Source organism: Sminthopsis crassicaudata, chromosome 3, assembly GCF_048593235.1.
Source record: "Sminthopsis crassicaudata isolate SCR6 chromosome 3, ASM4859323v1, whole genome shotgun sequence".
Taxonomy (NCBI): domain Eukaryota; kingdom Metazoa; phylum Chordata; class Mammalia; order Dasyuromorphia; family Dasyuridae; genus Sminthopsis; species Sminthopsis crassicaudata.
In genome coordinates, this window is record NC_133619.1 from 348,875,528 (window position 1) to 348,893,621 (window position 18,094).

At 38.8% G+C, this 18,094-nt stretch overlaps 1 protein-coding gene across 2 annotated transcripts in view; it reads left to right on the top strand.

The window, feature by feature from the left end:
• ARHGEF4 (Rho guanine nucleotide exchange factor 4) overlaps window positions 1-18,094 on the top strand; it is a 503,177-nt gene that overhangs the window by 106,041 nt on the left and 379,042 nt on the right. Inside the window, exon 1 of one of the 2 annotated variants that reach the window (XM_074301691.1) lies at window positions 417-898. The exons of the other annotated variant lie outside the window; for it this stretch is intronic. Within the exon in view, the coding sequence (XP_074157792.1) occupies window positions 860-898 (39 nt within the window). The 5' untranslated portion in view covers window positions 417-859. Of the gene's footprint in view, window positions 1-416; window positions 899-18,094 lie in introns of those variants that run through there. 2 annotated transcript variants of the gene reach the window in all.

Genomic DNA, 18,094 nt, shown 5'->3' on the forward strand with positions numbered 1-18,094 from the left:
ACACACACACACACACACATATATATATATATATATATATATGTCTATAGCTCAGGGAGAGGTTCTTTTGCTCATAGGTCTCAAAGTTAGATTCACATTGAATAGTTAAGTTACAAAGCTGGATTTTGTAGTCCCTGGCTGACACAGGGATAGATCTCCGCCCCTCCCACACCCCTTACTGCTAAATAGGTTTCAGGACACCAGCTGATTTTCTCTCAGGCCTGGCACAAACAGTAAATACAACTTCCACCCCCCACCTCTTCCTCAATTTGCATTTCCTCAATGGTGCTGAATTCCCTAGCAAAGAACTGGCTGGAGCTTTTAATAAACATGAGAAGGCAGGGCTTGGGGCGGGTGGGGAGTGGGGTGGTGAGGGAGGGAGACTGGGAATTCTGTACCCATTGCAAACCCACACAGGAGACTCTCACCCATTGACTAGGAGCTCGGGGCTGGCAAAAATTCAGAAGCCGAGGATGTAAGAGAGCATGTGCTCGCTCTGGAGATTCTCCAGCCACCAGGCTCCTCGGAAGGGCTCCCAAGCAGCCGTCCTTGCGTGAGTTCCTTGGGCATGGCATCATTCCGGGCATGCCTACTCAGACAGCTCTGGGGCCAGTAAACTGTGAACAAACCTGTTTGCTTTGCCTGCGTACAGTACAGTGCAGCTCCGGCAGATAAGCCTTAATTGTTATGCAACTCCTTAGCATAAGCTCCTGGCATGGCTCTAGTGCTTCACTGGGGCTGAGACCATCCAGAATAGCAGCAAGAAAGCATGGAACGAAAGGCCCAGTAGAAGAAGACGAAATCACTCCGGCTTGGAAAGCTCTAGGGATCGGACAGTTCCTGACTTGAAGCCTCCAAAATGCTCAGTGTGATGTATTTTCTCCGGAGCTTCTTCAAGGTAAACCAAGGAACTTTTCTTGGGCTGCTGCTTTACTTGGTAGAGAAAGAGAGGGGGAAATCTCAGAAGAGGAATGTGGGGAGGAACTCATGGGGGCCAGTGCCCGGCAGTAGCTGGGTATAGTTCAGGGCAGTTTGGTGTAAAGAAGATGATTATTTGCTTTAGTGTGTGTAAGCAAAATAAAAAAAGGGAGGGAAGTGGAGGGGGAGGTTGGAACTAAAGCCCAAATAAAATGTGTTGTTGGCTAAGTGGCTGACGGCAAACGTTTGGGGATAATAAAAATAGCTGACATCTCTATAAAAATTTATATTTTTCAAAAGATTTTCTATCTATGGGGGTGGGTATTAGACATATAAGTTGTATTAGACCAGTAGGAGAGATGACATCACTTGTCCATCAGACGGTCGGGGAAAGAATCAGAATTCTAAATGAGGCAAGTTGACTGACCCCAAATCTGATGTTCCTCTCACTACATCACCTTGCCTTCCTGTCCAGTTGTTTTCTGAGGATCTGCAGAATGCCAAGTGCTTTCTCAGGATGGATAATTTCCAAGGAAGCAATCATTCTTCGGATGATCAATCACCTTTAGTGCTTTCACTTTGAACATAACCTGTTTGCCTCACACATGGATATGAGTAGAGATATTTGAGTTCCAGTGCAGGTAGTTGGGTACTTTCTACATTAGAACTGAAAGGAATTACAATTATAGATCTGACCTCAAAGAATGAATTATCCTTACCTAGTGATTTGAACTTTCTGGGAGCTAAGTTCAAATCCCAGTTCTACTCCTTATTACCTGTGTGACTTTGGGCAAATCTCATAGCCGTTCTGGGTCTCAATTTTGAAGATGTTGTATTGGTTGCTCTGCGTCCATTCAGGCTTCTTCTGGACAGTGTGATGTTGCCCATGGCAATTATGTATCCATTTCTATTTGGTAAGGGACTTAACAATGCTTAGTGATGGATTGTTGTATTTCTACTCTTCCCTTGGTCATAGAGGCTTTAAATCATACCAGAAGCTCCATTTTATTGTAGAATGATTAAAAAAAGGTTTTTTCAAGGTGGTTCTTGCTAGAGTGCCTTGTCCTACAGAACACTCAGTGCCACCAATGAGAGCTAAGTTAAATGCCTTTTGGTTCTTGGGTAAGGGAACATTACAATAAAAGGGGGTTCTGTTAATTTGCACAAGATGAAAGGGATTATAAGAATCTTCCTTGGAAAGAAGGGAGCCCCCCTCCTGGATGAGCTGGTTACTTGTCAGTTGGTCTAACCTGCAATGTGTGATGGAAAAGCCATCACTCTAGAATCAGCTGCCATGAAACTTGTTGGCATTTGGGAAACTATTTTCCTTTAAAAAATGTTTTTACCTTCTCTCCTTTTCATTCTTCTGTCCATCTGGTCCTATCCCAGAAATGAGTAGCAATGACTATCAACTAATTTTTTTTTTTAATTTTAAAAAGTCAGAAAAGGAAATTGTTGATATTCAGTCACTGTGACTGACTGGGGCAGAGATTGTGAATATGTGATGAGGATGTGAAAACATCTGTCACACAAAGTCAGGTTAGAATTTCAAGCTCACAGATCCACAAGTGTAAGATAATGTTGAGTCCAAGGTAAGAAAATCCTATAGTTGTCCTCTGGTCCAACTGTAAGTTCAGTACTGTGGGGAGAATATTCATCAAATAGTTTATCCATGTTCTTGCGGTTGTTATCCAGTATGTGTCTGACTCTTAGTGACTTCATTTGGAGTTTTCTTGGCAAATATACAAGAATAGTTTGCCATTTCCTTCTCCAGCTCATTTTATAGAAGAGGAAACTGAGGCAGACAGGATTAATAACTTGTCTAGTGTCACATAGCTAGGAAACATCTGAGGTTAGATTTTAACTCAAGAAAATAAATCTTTCTGACTTTGTCAGATACTCTATCCACTGTACACCAAGCTGCCCCAACCATGATGAGCCTTCAACAAAATTGCGAAGTGCATACAATTTGTCACAGCAATGTTGCCTCTCTGTTTTTCAGACACTGAGTCTTCTTATAAGGGCTGCTAAGATAATGTCTACTAAGATATTAGTAACTGTATTGTGATCCTTGGAAATATTTGCAATGAGCAAAATTTAGGAAGAACGATCCAAAGAAATGCATTTCTAAGGAAAAGAATGTCTAATGGAAGTTAACCTGCATAAGCTAAGGGGAGATATGTTTAGGGAAGGGAGCTTTCCCAGTGCCCCTTAGCTCACTATATAAGATATACTTTACTGTATCTTTAAATCCATTCTAGGATTTTTTAAAATAGAGCAAGTTGTTAACTCCATTTAGTGCTACCAATGGTCTCTCACCAGAAAACAGAGAGAACTTGGGGTTTATTTTAAGTAGTTAATAGCCTAAGCAGAAGGCAGCACTAGAAATAGCAATAGTAAGAGAGATACTGTTGAACTCCACCTTTGTGAAGAAGCTTTTTCCCTGGCAGGGGAAGAAAATGAATTTAGTAACTTAGGAGAAGTTTTCCACTAAATTCTCCCCTATTTGGGTAGCACATATTTGGGATTGCTTAAGGACACAGGAAGTGATTTATGAAAAATGGACTCATGCCTTTGTTTAGAAAGCAACGCTGTTGTTATTACCTCTTATCACATTTAGTATCATTAATATTTCTTACCCAGTCTTGTGCTTGCTGCTATGATATGAAACAAAACACTATGTTTACTCTCACCAAATCATAGAACATCAGGGATGGGAGGGCTCATTGATATTACCTAGTCCAGACTATCTCCCCTTTTATAGATAAGGAAATAGAAGCCTAAATAAATGAAGTGATAAACATAATTATATTATTTTTATAAGGCAGGGCAATCATGAATAGTAGGACAAAAGGTGAAAATAAGACCAGAGAAAGGAAAGATTACTTTAGCTTAGATTAGGCAAAAAAAGTTTTATAAAGTACATGTGGCATGAAATGGATTTTTGTATTCAGTATTAGATATCTGAATAAAAAGTAAAAATAAGTAGAAAATCATCCAACTATTTCCAGATATTGCAATGTTTTGGGATTGTATAAAGGTGTTCTTTTGGCTTTCTGTGTCCATGGAAGTGAGACGTCATTAAGTAACAAACTGAGGACCAAATCTCTTTCTAGGGAGATTTACAATGAAGATGGGAATAGATAATACATGAATGGTAGTACAATTCTGTTATCATTCATTTTGCCTCTTAATACATTTTTAATAATACATAAGGACAGAGACTGGGACTGGGATTTCACGTTTTAGGGCAATGTTGAATGAGGAAACTCTATCAATGCAGATCCGCCCACCTATGCAATTTATAATCTGACCATTTTGAGAGTTGCTTAGGGCACTGAGAAGTTAAATAATTTTGCTAGGATCAAACAGACACTTTGTGTTAGAGGTAGAATTATAATGTACATCTTCCTGGCCTTCAGAGTCTCTATTCATTAGAGCACATTCCCCCCACCTATTCCATATCTTTTTTTTTTCTCATTTTTTCCCCTTCTTCTATATGCATAGGTGTGTTTCTACATACATAAACTCAGAGCTGATTGTATTAGAAATTATATGCACACACCTGGTTCAACTAGATTCTTTAAAATTCTTTACAGGTAAGGATTTTCCTACCTGGCCCTGAACGTGGTCACCAAATAGGCATTCAATAAAAATGAATGAGAAGAGCAAAGAAACCTGCATAGCCAGCTGTGAGCTACTGGGGGGAGGGTTATCCCTTATGTGATCTATGTAGGCCCCTTGTTCTGCATCTTTTTTCTCCTTCCTGTGATTTAGTACTTTGCTGTTCTGGAGAAAGCAGCTTAGGGGTGGGGAGGAAATGCATTTCAAAGCCCATTTCTCTGTTTGATGACCTACTTAGAAAACTAGATTATAACTTGTCTGGGAAGACATAGAGTGAGAAAAGAGTAAGAGAATGTGAGGTAAGGTTCTACAATCATCCTGGGGTTTTCAAATATCTGTATTTCATAATATTATATGGAGTGAGAATAAATGCATGAGAAAAGAGATTTGAGAGATTTCAGAAGCAGGTATGATAGATCTTGGCAACTGACTAAAATTACAAGCTAGAGGACAAGGAGATGACTTCAAACTACTGCATTATTGACAAGATTGCCATTCATAGAGCCATTCGTAGAAATAAGTAAGGTAAGAAAAGATTTTGGAAAATGTTGAGAATTAGGTTGAGCTTGAGGGGCTAATGGTATATTCTGGTAAAGATGTGCAGTGGTTGGAGTTATGTAATTGGTGTTCAGAGAGAGATTAGGGGTTGAGACACCGATTTAGGAATTATTTACATAGAGGTGATAATTGAAGCACAGGAGTAGATAAGGTTCCCAAGAGATGGTTGGAAAGACCATAGAAATGAGCCCGGGACAGAATAGTGGCCAACTCTGACTTTAAAGGAAGAGAAGGAGCTGGTAAAAGATACAGGGAATAAGTAGAAGTAGGAGAACCATGAAAGTACAATGATTCCAAAGTTAAGGGAGAGGAGGATATCAAGAAGGAAAAGTGATGCCCCATAGGGCCAAATGCTACAGAGAAATCAGAGAATTGGAAAAAGATTATAGGATTTGGTGATGAGAAAGTCTATAGTGACTTTGGAGAGAATAATTTAATAGATTAATGGAGATGAGAGACTAAATCACAAAGAGCTGAGTAGTGAATGAGGAAATGGAGGCATTAAGTATTTAATATGTTTTTTTCTTGGGGGCAGCAGCATGGCATGATGGAGAGAGTGCTAGACCCATAATCAGGAAGACCTGAGTTCAAGTGTGATCTCAGACATTTGCTAGGTATGTGACCCTGGGAAAGTTACTTAACTGTATTTGCCTCAGTTACCTCATCTGTAAAATGAGTTGGAGAGGGAAATGGCAAACCCCTCCAATAACTTTGCCAAGAAAATCTCAAAAAGGATCCTGAAGAGTCAGACAACACTGAATAAATGTTTAAATGACAAAAAAATGTTTCTTGGAGTATGGTAGGGAGGAAAGATGGAATTTTAGGTTGAAAGGGTGGGTAGAATCAGTACAAGTTGGTTGTTTTTTTTTTTTTCTTTTCAAAATAAGAGAGATCTGAACATATGTGCAAGATGTATGGAAGGAGTCATTTGAAATAAAGGGATATTGAAGATTTGTGAAGGGAAATAATTGATGGAAAAGTTCATAGAAAAAAATATTATGGGATGAGATCATGAGTACAGGCTTCCTGCAGCCAGAAGGGTCAACTCTTTTTTTTTTCTTTTAGTTTGGAGGAAAAAAATAATAGTTAAGGATGTAGAGATGAAACTGCCTTGTTAAGTAGTGAGCTCCTCATGTTTCTATAAATACAGGTCATGATATTCTCTGAAATGTATTATCTTAGAGAATTGCCTAGAATATTGAGAAATCAAAAACTCTGCAAAGTCATATAAATAATATATATCAGATGTGAGATTTGAACTCAGTTTTTTTTTTTTTTTTACTTCAAAGCCATTCTCTATCCACAAGAAAAACAAGTTCCTCAGGACCCGGTGAATCAAGAGTATAAAGAGTTAACCCAACAGAAAATAATGTTATCATAATTCATCCTTTACATTTGAGCCTATGGACTAATCTGTGTAGCTGGTAGGCTGCATAGTGGAAAGAGGGCTAGACTTGTAGTCAGAATGACAGACGTTGGAATGCCAGGTTAGTTATTTAACCTTAGTCTCAATTTATTTATCTGTAAAATGGTACCTTAGATATCTATAAATAGGGTCTATCTCATAGAATTGTTGGGGGGGGGGCAACTGAGACAATATGTCTGTTTTTACAAAGTAAGAAATTTAAACTCAAAGAGATTGCAGCTCATATGTGGTCACACACACAAATACCAAGGACAAGACTTAAATCTAGGACGTCTGAGTCCAGTGACAACATATTCTTCTCTATATCACCTTGACTTTTATTTTTATTAAAAAAAATCATCCTGTGTATCTGGTACTTATTTCTGGGGCTAACTTGTTATTGGTTTCTTTCTATTAACAAACTAGAAATTTAGCTACATCTATATAGTCTTAGAGAATAACCTCAATTTTTTCTGTACCTTGTAAAGATAACAGTAATTCTCACTCCCTCTCTGATGGTGTATTTTTCAAATGCTTAGTCCAGGGGCAATGACATTTAGAATTTAGAAGGCATAAAGATCCCCCTCTGTTATCTTTAATTCTGAGCTTTGGTAATAATCCCTATAATGATTTAACTTTTTTGAAGCACTTTGAAGTGTGTTTTACCATTGCATACTTATAACAAACTTTTGAGGTAGGTGAGATAGGATTTATCATCATTTTACAAATGGGAAAATTAAACCTTAGAGAGATGAAATGACCCCCAAGATGGTGACAGTGGTAGGACCAAAATTCAGATCTTTTATCTCCTCCGCTTGAGTTTTTTATTGCTTTGGCCCAGATAGCTAAGTTATTTGATATTTCCAGGCTTAAGTTTATCAATGCAAGATATATAGCCCCTAAATATTTAATGCAACTGAATGTACTTAGCATGAATTTTCCCAAATACTAGGAACAGTTGGGATGGTGATAGCTTTAGTTCCAGAAGAAACAGATTAGCTGAGTAACTGTAGTGACAGAGTACATTGTATCTAAGGCTTCTCCATTACCCAAGGAGCAAAGGAGCCTGTGAGTTAAATATAGAACTGGCAATGCAACATGCAGTCAAGGTTACAGCTGTCTTCCGGCTGTTGGGACCGATGTGGAGCACAGAATGTGTCAGGGAATACCTGGGCTGCCAGACGTGTCCTACCACGCCAACCATTCTTTACCATCTTTGTTTAGGTTCCGCTTCATTGCCCTGATACTCTCAAATACACAAAAACGGCCATGATCTTATCAATGTGGTTATCTCCTCCAGTGGAGAAGAACACAACCCCTTCATGCTTTTTTTTGGATCATATATGACTTCAGATCCTCTCTTGGGTTTGCTAAAGTGAATCAGGAATTAGAGGACCAACCTTCTCGAATTTCCCTGGACTTTCAAAGAATAAAAAACTGTCTGCCAGTTATTTCCCACTCTTGTTGCACGACCAGCCAGTCTCTATTTTTTGTTCATACCTTCCTTTAATGACTTATTTTTCTTTGACTCTTCCCTGTAATTCCCTATTTGTAATTTGTTTGCTCCCATTTACTTCTCTGTCCCTTTCCATTGCCCTCTGGGTGATATTCATTTCTTCTTCAGAAACAGCCATACAACAATGCCTATAAAATAATGGTTTTTAAAAGTTGGATCTTGGGTTCAGAGAAATGTTTAGGGTTATTAATATTTATTTACAGGTGTTTTGTCCTTTTTAATACCAACATATGGACAGCACTTTTCATCAGGATAATAGTGCATCCCCATAATAAAAACAGTGCCTACAGGTAGGAAAGGGATTCTCTTTATTTTGACAACTGATTTTTCTCCATTTATGATTTCTTTACTTATTTAACATCAATTCTGGGAAAAACTGTGAAGTTGATTCAGATTAATTTTCAGTGCCCTTCTATTTCCCCTTTCTGCTCCCCCTCCCCCAATCCTGGCTTTTCTTCTATGGATAATGCATTCTCTATAGTCCGCAGTTGTAAACATATAGAGATCCTGTAATCCAGTCCTTGATTCTTCATTTTGTAGGTGAGGAAACTGAGACCAGTACAAGTCAAATGAATTGCCCAAGATCATATAGATAGTTAACAGGAGAATGGTGATTGAAACTTGTGCCTCCTGTTTCCTATCCCAGTGTTCTTTTTATTATACTACAAAGAGGTACCCATCCATCCATCTCCAAAATTCTATTGTGAAAGAATCCAATCTTCACATTAGAATGTGAATGACAGGGGGAAAAAACTACTAAAGTCTTCCGGACACATAGAAAACTAAAGTTTGAACCCAAAGAAATGAATATAATGATGTTTCTTTCTATCTATCCGTTTTTACCTTTTATCACCATCAAGGAAGATGAAATCTCACTGTAAGTTTCACCAAAGGCTTGATTCTGCTACCATTAATAGGAATCTGGTTTAATCTTCCTCTACCATTTTACTCCCCAATGCCCAGAATTTAGAATTATAACTGTACATTTGGAAAAATCAGTTGATGGTGGAAAATATGGAACAGAAGATGGATTCAGTAATCAGTCCGTAGAGTTAAGGGTTATCACCCAGAGAATTTGGCTCTTGTTACAATGGAGATTGAGGAGAAAGGTGAACCCTAAGAAATAAATACCTTGGAAATGGAACTCTGGGAATCTTGCTTATGCTCAATTATCCATGTGCTACTGAAGGACCATCAAGCAAAATACTGGGATGACAGTTACCACAAGGAGGAAGAATGTTCCCTACTCAAAGGGACACAACCCCAAATGTCAATACCCTTATGCAATGCTCAATTCAGGTCAAGTTTCTTGGAGCTTTGCTGAAGCCCTGGACTTTGGCTAATGTAGACCATTGCTAGGGAATCTTCTTCCCACTTCCCAGGCCCCTCTTACCATTTCGTGGACTTCTTTATCTCCCAAGACTTCCTTCTAAATGTCTAAGAACCCTAGGAATTTTGTTGTGGCAATCATGGGCTCTTTCCCAAAACTATAGTTCAGGGAAGTAACCCTTGTGGGAGTGTGACCAGGCAATTAGCTGGATGGGTGCTATATCTCTCATCTCCTCAGCAACTTTGGATACTAAAGATCCCCAAAAGAAAATTCCCACTTCCACTGTCCTTGGCACAATCAAATGGTCCATCATCAGAGACAGATATGGTTTTATTAATGGAAACGACATTGCATGCATTACCATTGGTTTTTCTGATGAAATCTAAAGACCATTGGGTCTGTCCATGTGATTTGCAGTTTGAATCCTCTTCTATGCATTTCTCCCCCATTAGAAAGTCATCCTTTGAGAACAAGGACTATTTTACTTTTCTACTAATAGCTGTAGAGCTTAGTGCAGTGCCTGGTCCATAGTGAGCATTTGATAAGTGAATTTTCATTCATTCATGTTTGATACACTAGTTTGAGGGGCTCATAGACCTAAAGCTAGACGGGACCTTAAAGTTGATTTTACTTAAATCAGTTACATTATAGATAAAAAACAGAGATTGGGTGACTTGCCCAGGGTCACATAGGCAGTAAGTGACAGAACTGGAATTTGTATCTACATCTTCTGATTGCAAAAATGACATTCCTCTAGATGGCAAAGGAAAGAGTCTCTTCCCTTATCTTCTGAACTTCTAGGATGGAATTCAAGATGTATTTGTAAAGAATAGTGTTGTACAGGGAAGAGGGAGTATTATTGGTCTGGGGTACAAATTTTGCCTCTGTTGCTGACTACTTTTGTGTTCCTGGGTAAGTCCTCCTCTCTCAGCCTCATTTTTCTTATGTGTATGATGAAGAGGTTTGAACTAAGTGGTCCCTGAGGCCCCTTCCAGCTCTGGGTCTGGGAGTTTTGAGCATAAATGATCGTTTGGTTCAGCAGTACTGATGAAAAAATTTCTGTTGAACTTAGAATCAGGAAATCTTGAATTTAACTCTAGCCTGACTAGCTTTATGACCATGGGCAAATCACTTAAATTCTGAGCCTTTTTATAAAAAGTCAGGTTTATATAAAGTATTATGTGTGTCATCTCTATTATGGGTTAAATAGGTTTTTAAAGTTCATCTAAGCAGACCCCTTGTTGAATCCTTGGCAACTGAGCTTTAACCTAGGGTTCTGAAATGTAGGATGTGCATACTACTTGCATTTCTTAAGTGTAGCACCTATATCAAGAATAATTAGTTAAAATAAGAAGGTACCAGACCGAGTATTCTCTCTCCTTCTTTCCTTGTCTCCCCCATCTCCCAGCTCTTTCTTAGGCAAGTCTTCCCCTGAAGTTCTCCCCGACCCCAAGAGGTCCCCAGTGCAGCTTTATGGTGTCCCCCTCATCTATAACATGGGGTTAATAATACTTGCACTTACTACTTCATAAAGTTATTAGAGGATGACATAAAATAATGCATGTAAAGGTGCTTTTTAACTATAAAATGTTATCTAAATGTCAGTTATGGCCTTTTGGTGTCTAGCATAACTTTCAGCAAGGCAAAAAACCTTAGCTCCTTCAACTGTAAAGTGATGGAGGAAGCTTTTTTCCATCACTTCTGTGAATTTATGTGTTCAGAGTATGTGTCTTTAGCTGGACACATTATTCGAATGCCAAATGTATGCTTGCCAAAGAAATTATTTTAGAGGGAACCTACACAGGACAAGCACTCACTAGATGGTCAGAAAAAGCAATGTATTACTCTCAAGGTATCTCTTAAGAACTTTAGAATTGATTACATGGCAGGGGAGACATTGGCACAGGACCTCCCAGGATGGCATACCCTCATCAGGGAAAGTGCCATGCTTTATGAGCAAAACAGAATTGACTTAACTCAGAAGAAACATGAGATGTGCAAAGGTAGAGAAGCATCCCAAAGGTTCATGGGGACTTTTTGTGTCCAACCTGCGGTAGAGCATTATGAGCTCGTATTGATCTGACCGCCATAGTTGGACACACTGTAACTCAGCTCCAACGTGGTGATTTCATTTTGGTCCTCTTCAAGAATGAAGAACAACAACCAATAACCAATATATATATTGAACTGGAATACATGGGAACAAATTCTTATGGGCATGGGATGCAGTATAGGAGCCTGGCAGAGTGAGGCTAAGAACTGAAGTTTCAAAAGTTCAGCATGAATGTCAGTGAAAAAGCAGTTTGGTTAGATATTTACCACTCTAAAGAGAGCAAGACTGAAAAAGGGACAGTAGCAGGCTTGGGACATCCTTTTGGTAAAGCTTCTGCTGCTTAGATAGCCCTAGGAAAAGTGTTAGTCTCAACTGGTCCACTTCCATTTGGAAACATTTTCTGCTGAAAAGCCTAACATATTTTGGCTGTGAAAAAGGACTGCAAAACCAACAGAGCTTGAAGAAAACAGCTTTACAGTAAATCTAACATCAAGCATGTCCTGGAAAACTACATCAAAATCAATGTTATAATGGAATCCTATGGTAAATATTTTGGAAAAGGAATGATTGTGCCATTAATCTTGAACAATATAAATATGACTTTGTGTATATTGGATTGGATTAAAGTGAGATACAGCTGTGGCTTTGGGACTTAGTTTTTCAGTCTACAGACTAGAGAAAATACTGTGAAGATCCTCCTAATAAGAGGACAGATGAGTCTTAAAGAAATCTTGGCTCTGGCATTTACTAGCTATGGGATCTCATGGGCAAGTTACTTAAAGGATTATAAATTTAGAAGTATTGAAGAACCTTAAAGAGTATCTGATCCAATTATTTTTTCCCTTTCTATTGATGAAGAAAGTGAACCTTAGAGAAGTGAATTATCCAAGGTCACTCAATCACACAGTCAGAATTTGAGCCCAAGTCTGCTGACTCCAAAACCAATGAGTTTTCCCAGTGTCCCAGGATGCCTCTCAAATTCATCTGTTCTGAATCTCAGTTTCCTCATCTTAAAATGAGGATTATTTGCAAGACTTACCTAACTGGATTGTTAGGAAGAAAACATTATGAAAATTTTCAAGTATTATTAAATGTGATCTTATTACACTATTTTTGCCCATTCAGTCACTTCCAAACTTGGAGGAAAAGCTATTTCTTTGGGTTTTTCTGGTCTATAACTTTGCACTTTCAAATGCCTCATTTACCTCTCAAAGTAGAACCAGGAGTGGAATAAATTCAGATCCCCTTAAAGGAATAAATCCTGTCTGCTGAGTGTAAGCAAATCTGGCAGTCCCTGGCAGTCCAGAGGAATCTGGGACTGGGCCACCTACCTTTGATATCTCCCCTGTTAATTTGGAAAGAGCTTGAATTCTTTAGCCTCAGGCTCTCAGCCATTTGCCTGAGAGATACAGATCTTGGAGAAACAAATACATCTCAGGTTTTTAGGAGAGGAGGAGCTAGGGAGAGAGGCAAAGAGCACTTTTTGTTGGCTTTTCTAGTTCAGGGAGGGAGGTTTTTATAATTCATGAGCCACTAGTCAGCTCTCCTCATTCCACTGTCCTCCTACGACCTTTACAAAAACCTACTCTTGAACTCCACATTGCCCAGTGAGCACAGGAAGTCCCCAATCCTTCCTAGGAACGCAAGCTTCCAAAATTAGATTCTAGTGGGTAGAATCCCTTTTCATTCTAAAGGAATTCCAGGTTGTGTGAGAATGTGTGTTGTTATAAACTCACATAGAACACAGATAGTGTCTTTCTTGTACTGCTCTTGAATACCCCACAACTAGTAAACATATGGCATCCCAGTTTGGTCTCCTTGTCTCATTTTTCTCTTCAGTCTATCCTCCACATAGTTTCCAAAGTGATTTTCTTTAAGCCCAAATCTGGTTCCCTCATTCTCCTCAATAAGCTCCAGTAGCTCACTATAACTCCAAGGATAAAATATTAACTGTCTTGTAAAGTTCTTTCCAACCTGGTGTCTACTTATCTTTCCAGGCTTATAGTACCTGTTCTATACTCTGCATATCTAACCAAATCAACCTTTCCCCCCTCCCCCTATTTTTCAAACATACCATTCCATCTCTTTGTCTCTCTGCTTTTTTCATTGGCCATCAAAAAAGTCCACAATGCACTCTCTCCTTACGCCTGCTTCTTAAGAGTCTGTTTCTTCTTTCAATGTTTATCTCAAGCACTACCATCTACAGGAAAACTTTCCTGATCTACAACTATGATTGCCATTCTTCTCAAATTATCCTGTTTGTAACTACTTTGTATTTATTTTGCATATATTTCAATGTGTCCCTAATAAGAATGTGGCTTCTTAAGAGCAGGGATTGTTCATTCTTTGAATTAATATTTTGTCTGGTTCAGTGCCTGGCTCATAATAGTAGGCACTTAATAAATGAATATTGATGTATTGATTGACATGCAAATAATATTTATTGAATTGAAATTACTTCTTGAAATTACAGTGTGGCAGAAAGAATCCTGATCTGCGAATCAGAAGACTTACCAGTTATGGTGGGGAAACTGCCTACTGAATCTCTTTTTCCCCACATATATCTGATATTGTGATTCTCATCTGATGCCCAGATAAATTGGACCTGGTTTGAAATTATCTCAAGTTACATCTTGAAGCTTAAAGATAATACATCTCAACCTCCCTAATTTTATAGCTGAAGAAACTGAAGCCAAGAGAGGGAAGTGATTTATCCAGGACCAAACAGATGATTAATAGCAAAATCTGGATTCACATTCAGGCCTTCTCTCTTTGCCTCCCATTATTCACTATTTTCTTCTTCCCTCCTTCTCTTCTTTCCTTTTTCTTCCTGCCTCCCTTCCTCCCTCCCTTCCTTGTTTCCTTCCTTCCTTCCTTTTCCTTTTCCCTTCCTTCCTTCCTTCCTTCCTTCCTTCCTTCCTTCCTTCCTTCCTTCCTTCCTTCCTTCCTTCCTTCCTTCCTTCCTTCCTTCCTTCCTTCCTTCCTTCCTTCCTTCTCTTTTTTTCCTGCATTGATTCATTTGTTTAACAAACATTTATCAAGTGCTTAATATATAGAAAAGGACAGCTAGATGGCTCAGTGGATAAATAATGAGGCCTGGAGTCAGGAAGCTCTGAGTTTAAATCTGGTCTCAGACACATACTCACTGTATGATCCTGGGCAAATCACTTAATCTCTGTTGTATTAATCCACTGAGGAAGGAAGTGGCAAATCACTCTAGTATCTTTGCCAAAAAAACCTCTTAGACTGTATGATACACTGGGTCACCAAGAGCCTAACATAACTGAACAACAACATAATAAATAGAAATGACTGAAGTAGATGAATTCTAAAGTTCTCAGAAGTTCAGAAAAGCATTGGTTTTGAAGAAAATATATTTTGAAGAAAGAAACCCTGTACTCAAGGAGCTAATAATGATAGCGTTGGGGTAGAAAAAAAATTCAGGATACAGAAAACAATACAATACTATATAAAATCAAATGTTAAATTTTGTATTGGGTTGTGAAAGTTGAGAGAAAAGGAAGCTCATTAAAGGTTGGAGTCATAAGAGAATGTTCCATCCAAAAGGATGAAAGACAGAAAGCATAATAATGATAGAATCATAAACGCATAGAAATTTGGAACTGGATTAGGTTTTAGGAATCCTCTATCCCAAACCCTTTTACTATGAAGCCTTCCAGAAATTGGATCCTCCCAGGTCAGTTCAAGAACTAAAAGTGGTCTCTCTGATCTCAGATTTCCCAAGCCACTTTGTTTGACTGCTCCTATATAAATAATCTCTTTTCCAACTTATAGTTATTTATAAGCTAAGTACCTTATGAGTAAGAACTATGTAATTTTTCAGCTTTGTATCACTAATGCTTTGCTTAGAGGAGGTATGGAATCAGTGTTTATGGATTTGAATTGAAACTTAACAGCCTATGGCTTGAAAAATAGACTTTCTTCTGCCTTTACAATAATCGGACTTTTATCTGTCACTAATGCTGATGTGCTTCTCCTGTCCTCACTGTTCCTCAAAGCTCTTTACTGGGGGGATCAGCCAGGTTTAGGCCACAACTTCTTTCCAAATCCCTGGGTTGGATTTACTCTGAGCCTTGTAACTTGAACTTACTGAGGACAACTGTCTAACCATCTTCTTATCCGGAGATTCAATTCTTGGCTTTCCATTATTGTTCTAGTCCTTCCAGCTGGAGGTTCATTCTTTTCAGTATAGAAAACAAAAGCATATTTGGAATTAATGAAAACAAACAAATCCCATCCAATTAAAAAATAAAACCCCACAACAATCCAAATGAGGTAACAGAAAAAATAGTCAATAAAATAACATTTGATGAAGTTGTTTTGGAATATTGACCCCAAACTATCTTTTTGCTTAGAAGAAAATGAGATGTATGAGTATGGAGAAAAGCATTTAAAACAGATGTAAGGAACCACTTTAGTTTCTGGAGGGAACATTTAAGTCTTAAGCCAAAAATTCTTTGTCTGATGGAAAAGTTAGGACCTACATATAATGAGGCAACCACCTCTTTTCCTATCCCTTAAGTATTTCCTACAACTTCCCTTGATCCTGGGAAGAGCATCTGAGGGCATATGACCTCCTAGATAAATGGTTGGCTCCCCTCTGACTTGTGCCATTAACCCTCTAAAATGCCCTGAACATAATTCCAGGATCTGCCCACTCACTATTTCTCACCCTAAAAATAGGCCCCATTCTGTTCTTCTCCACCCCACTCCCTCCCCTTTTGGCGGCAAAACTCTGCTTGGAGAAAACTGTCACCGAGTTGACAGCTCAACAATACAGTGAATTAGCTGTATTCCAGAGGCCTATCCCTGCTCTTCTCTCTGTAGCCACAGACAGAAATAGTAACAAGGCCTGCCAAGTGTGAGCTCCATCTCCCGCAGCTCTGTCATTGGAAGCCAGGGTAGGGGCTGTGGCAATGTTGTACCACAGGGTCTAATTATTCATCAGACTCATCTGTGAATGGTTCAAATAATGCAGCATGCTTTATAGCTAAGGGGTAGTCCAGTCTGACCCAGGGAGGCACAAAGCCAGGCTGAGGCAAGGGAATGTTTTCCGGGAACTCATTACTCAACTATTCTTTACTTTGTCATCAAATCTCATCTGGCTTACCAAGAGGCAGCCCAAAGCCACGTTGTGAGGTATGTCAGGTGGGTCCTCTGAATTCCATCACCATTGTATTGTTCTTTCTCTTCCTTCTCCATTGCTCAAGTGCCTCAATGTTCTCTCAGGGTCCGGAGATGAACTCCTAAGCTTGTATTCTGTGTACCTGGGCAATTTTTTTCTGTATATTAAGCCCTTATAGATAAAAGCGCTGGTCCCAAAGTCAGAATGACCCAAGTTCAAATCCTACCTTAATCATATACTAGTTGTATGATGTTAGGCAAGTCACTTAATTTTTGTTTTCATCTATTACCTCATCTTTAAAAGAAGGAGATTAATAGCTTGGTGTTTTGTGAGGATCAAACTAGATGAAATAATACATGGAACACTTTGTAAACCTTAAAACATTATAAAAATGTTATTATAATTATCTTCTGGTCCATGTTCCAGTTAAGGGTGAATAACAGCTTTTAAGCAGCAGAAACTGATCATTTAATTTATACTGAGGCAATTATGATTGATACCAATTTGACTGATCCTTCTCATAACATTTTACCTCCTTGCCGAGCTTTTATAATGTCAAACTTAATAAGACAGGGATTTCGGGCCTCCTCCCCACAAGTTTCCATTAATTATTTGATGTAAAGGTTATCCTGGCTTCTCTAAGATTCTGTCAAAGAAGTAGAGACACAGGAACATCTTCCCAAGATGGAAAAGGCTTCAGATTTAGACTAGGGTGAGTCTGTTGGTAGAGAACCAAGATGGTCTAAGGGGAGACACTAGGCTGTGTGCATAGAATAATGAATTTGTCTTGCATCTCTTGATAACCATTGGCTAAGTGGCAGAAGGATTGCAATAATTTCATTTCTGTGTGTGAGTATACATACTGATGAATAGGATGACATAGAATCCTGGAACTAGAGCTGGAAGGGATCTCAGAGAACATTTAATCCAATGGGACATCTTACAAATGAGAAAACTGAGACCCAGAGAAGCTCAGTGACGTCCACAAGCAGTTAAGTAACAGTGAGAATTTGAATTTTGGTCTTGTACTACGCTTCATGAAGTAGTACATTAAGAACAAGTCTGTCTGTGATGGAGAGCGTTATGGGGGTGTGTTAGAAGGAGCTTTTGGGTGGTCTTCTGGAGTGTGAAATTTGGGATTTCAAGGAAGAAAGATATGGCAATAATAAACTTAAGCTAAATTGATCTAATTTGGGGATATGTTGAATTGCATACAAATCATTGCTTTGGCTCATATGGAAAGGGTAGAAGGCGTGCACCAGCCAACAGGTCCCCATCCTCTGAATCCACTGAAATGAAGCTACATATATTACTGCTCTTAGAAGATGATCTTTTCAGACTTGGGCCATGGAGGTTTTATCCTGAGATAAACAAAAGGAATAACTGGACTCTTATAAATGTGCCAATCCTATATAAGACAGATAAACACGAGTTGGCAGAATTTCTTCGGAGTTAGGGGATATTCTCATGGATATTCATCATGTTTCTACATGCACGTCTCCCCTTCTTCCTCTCAATGAAATCCCCAGATCCAACTGGCCTGC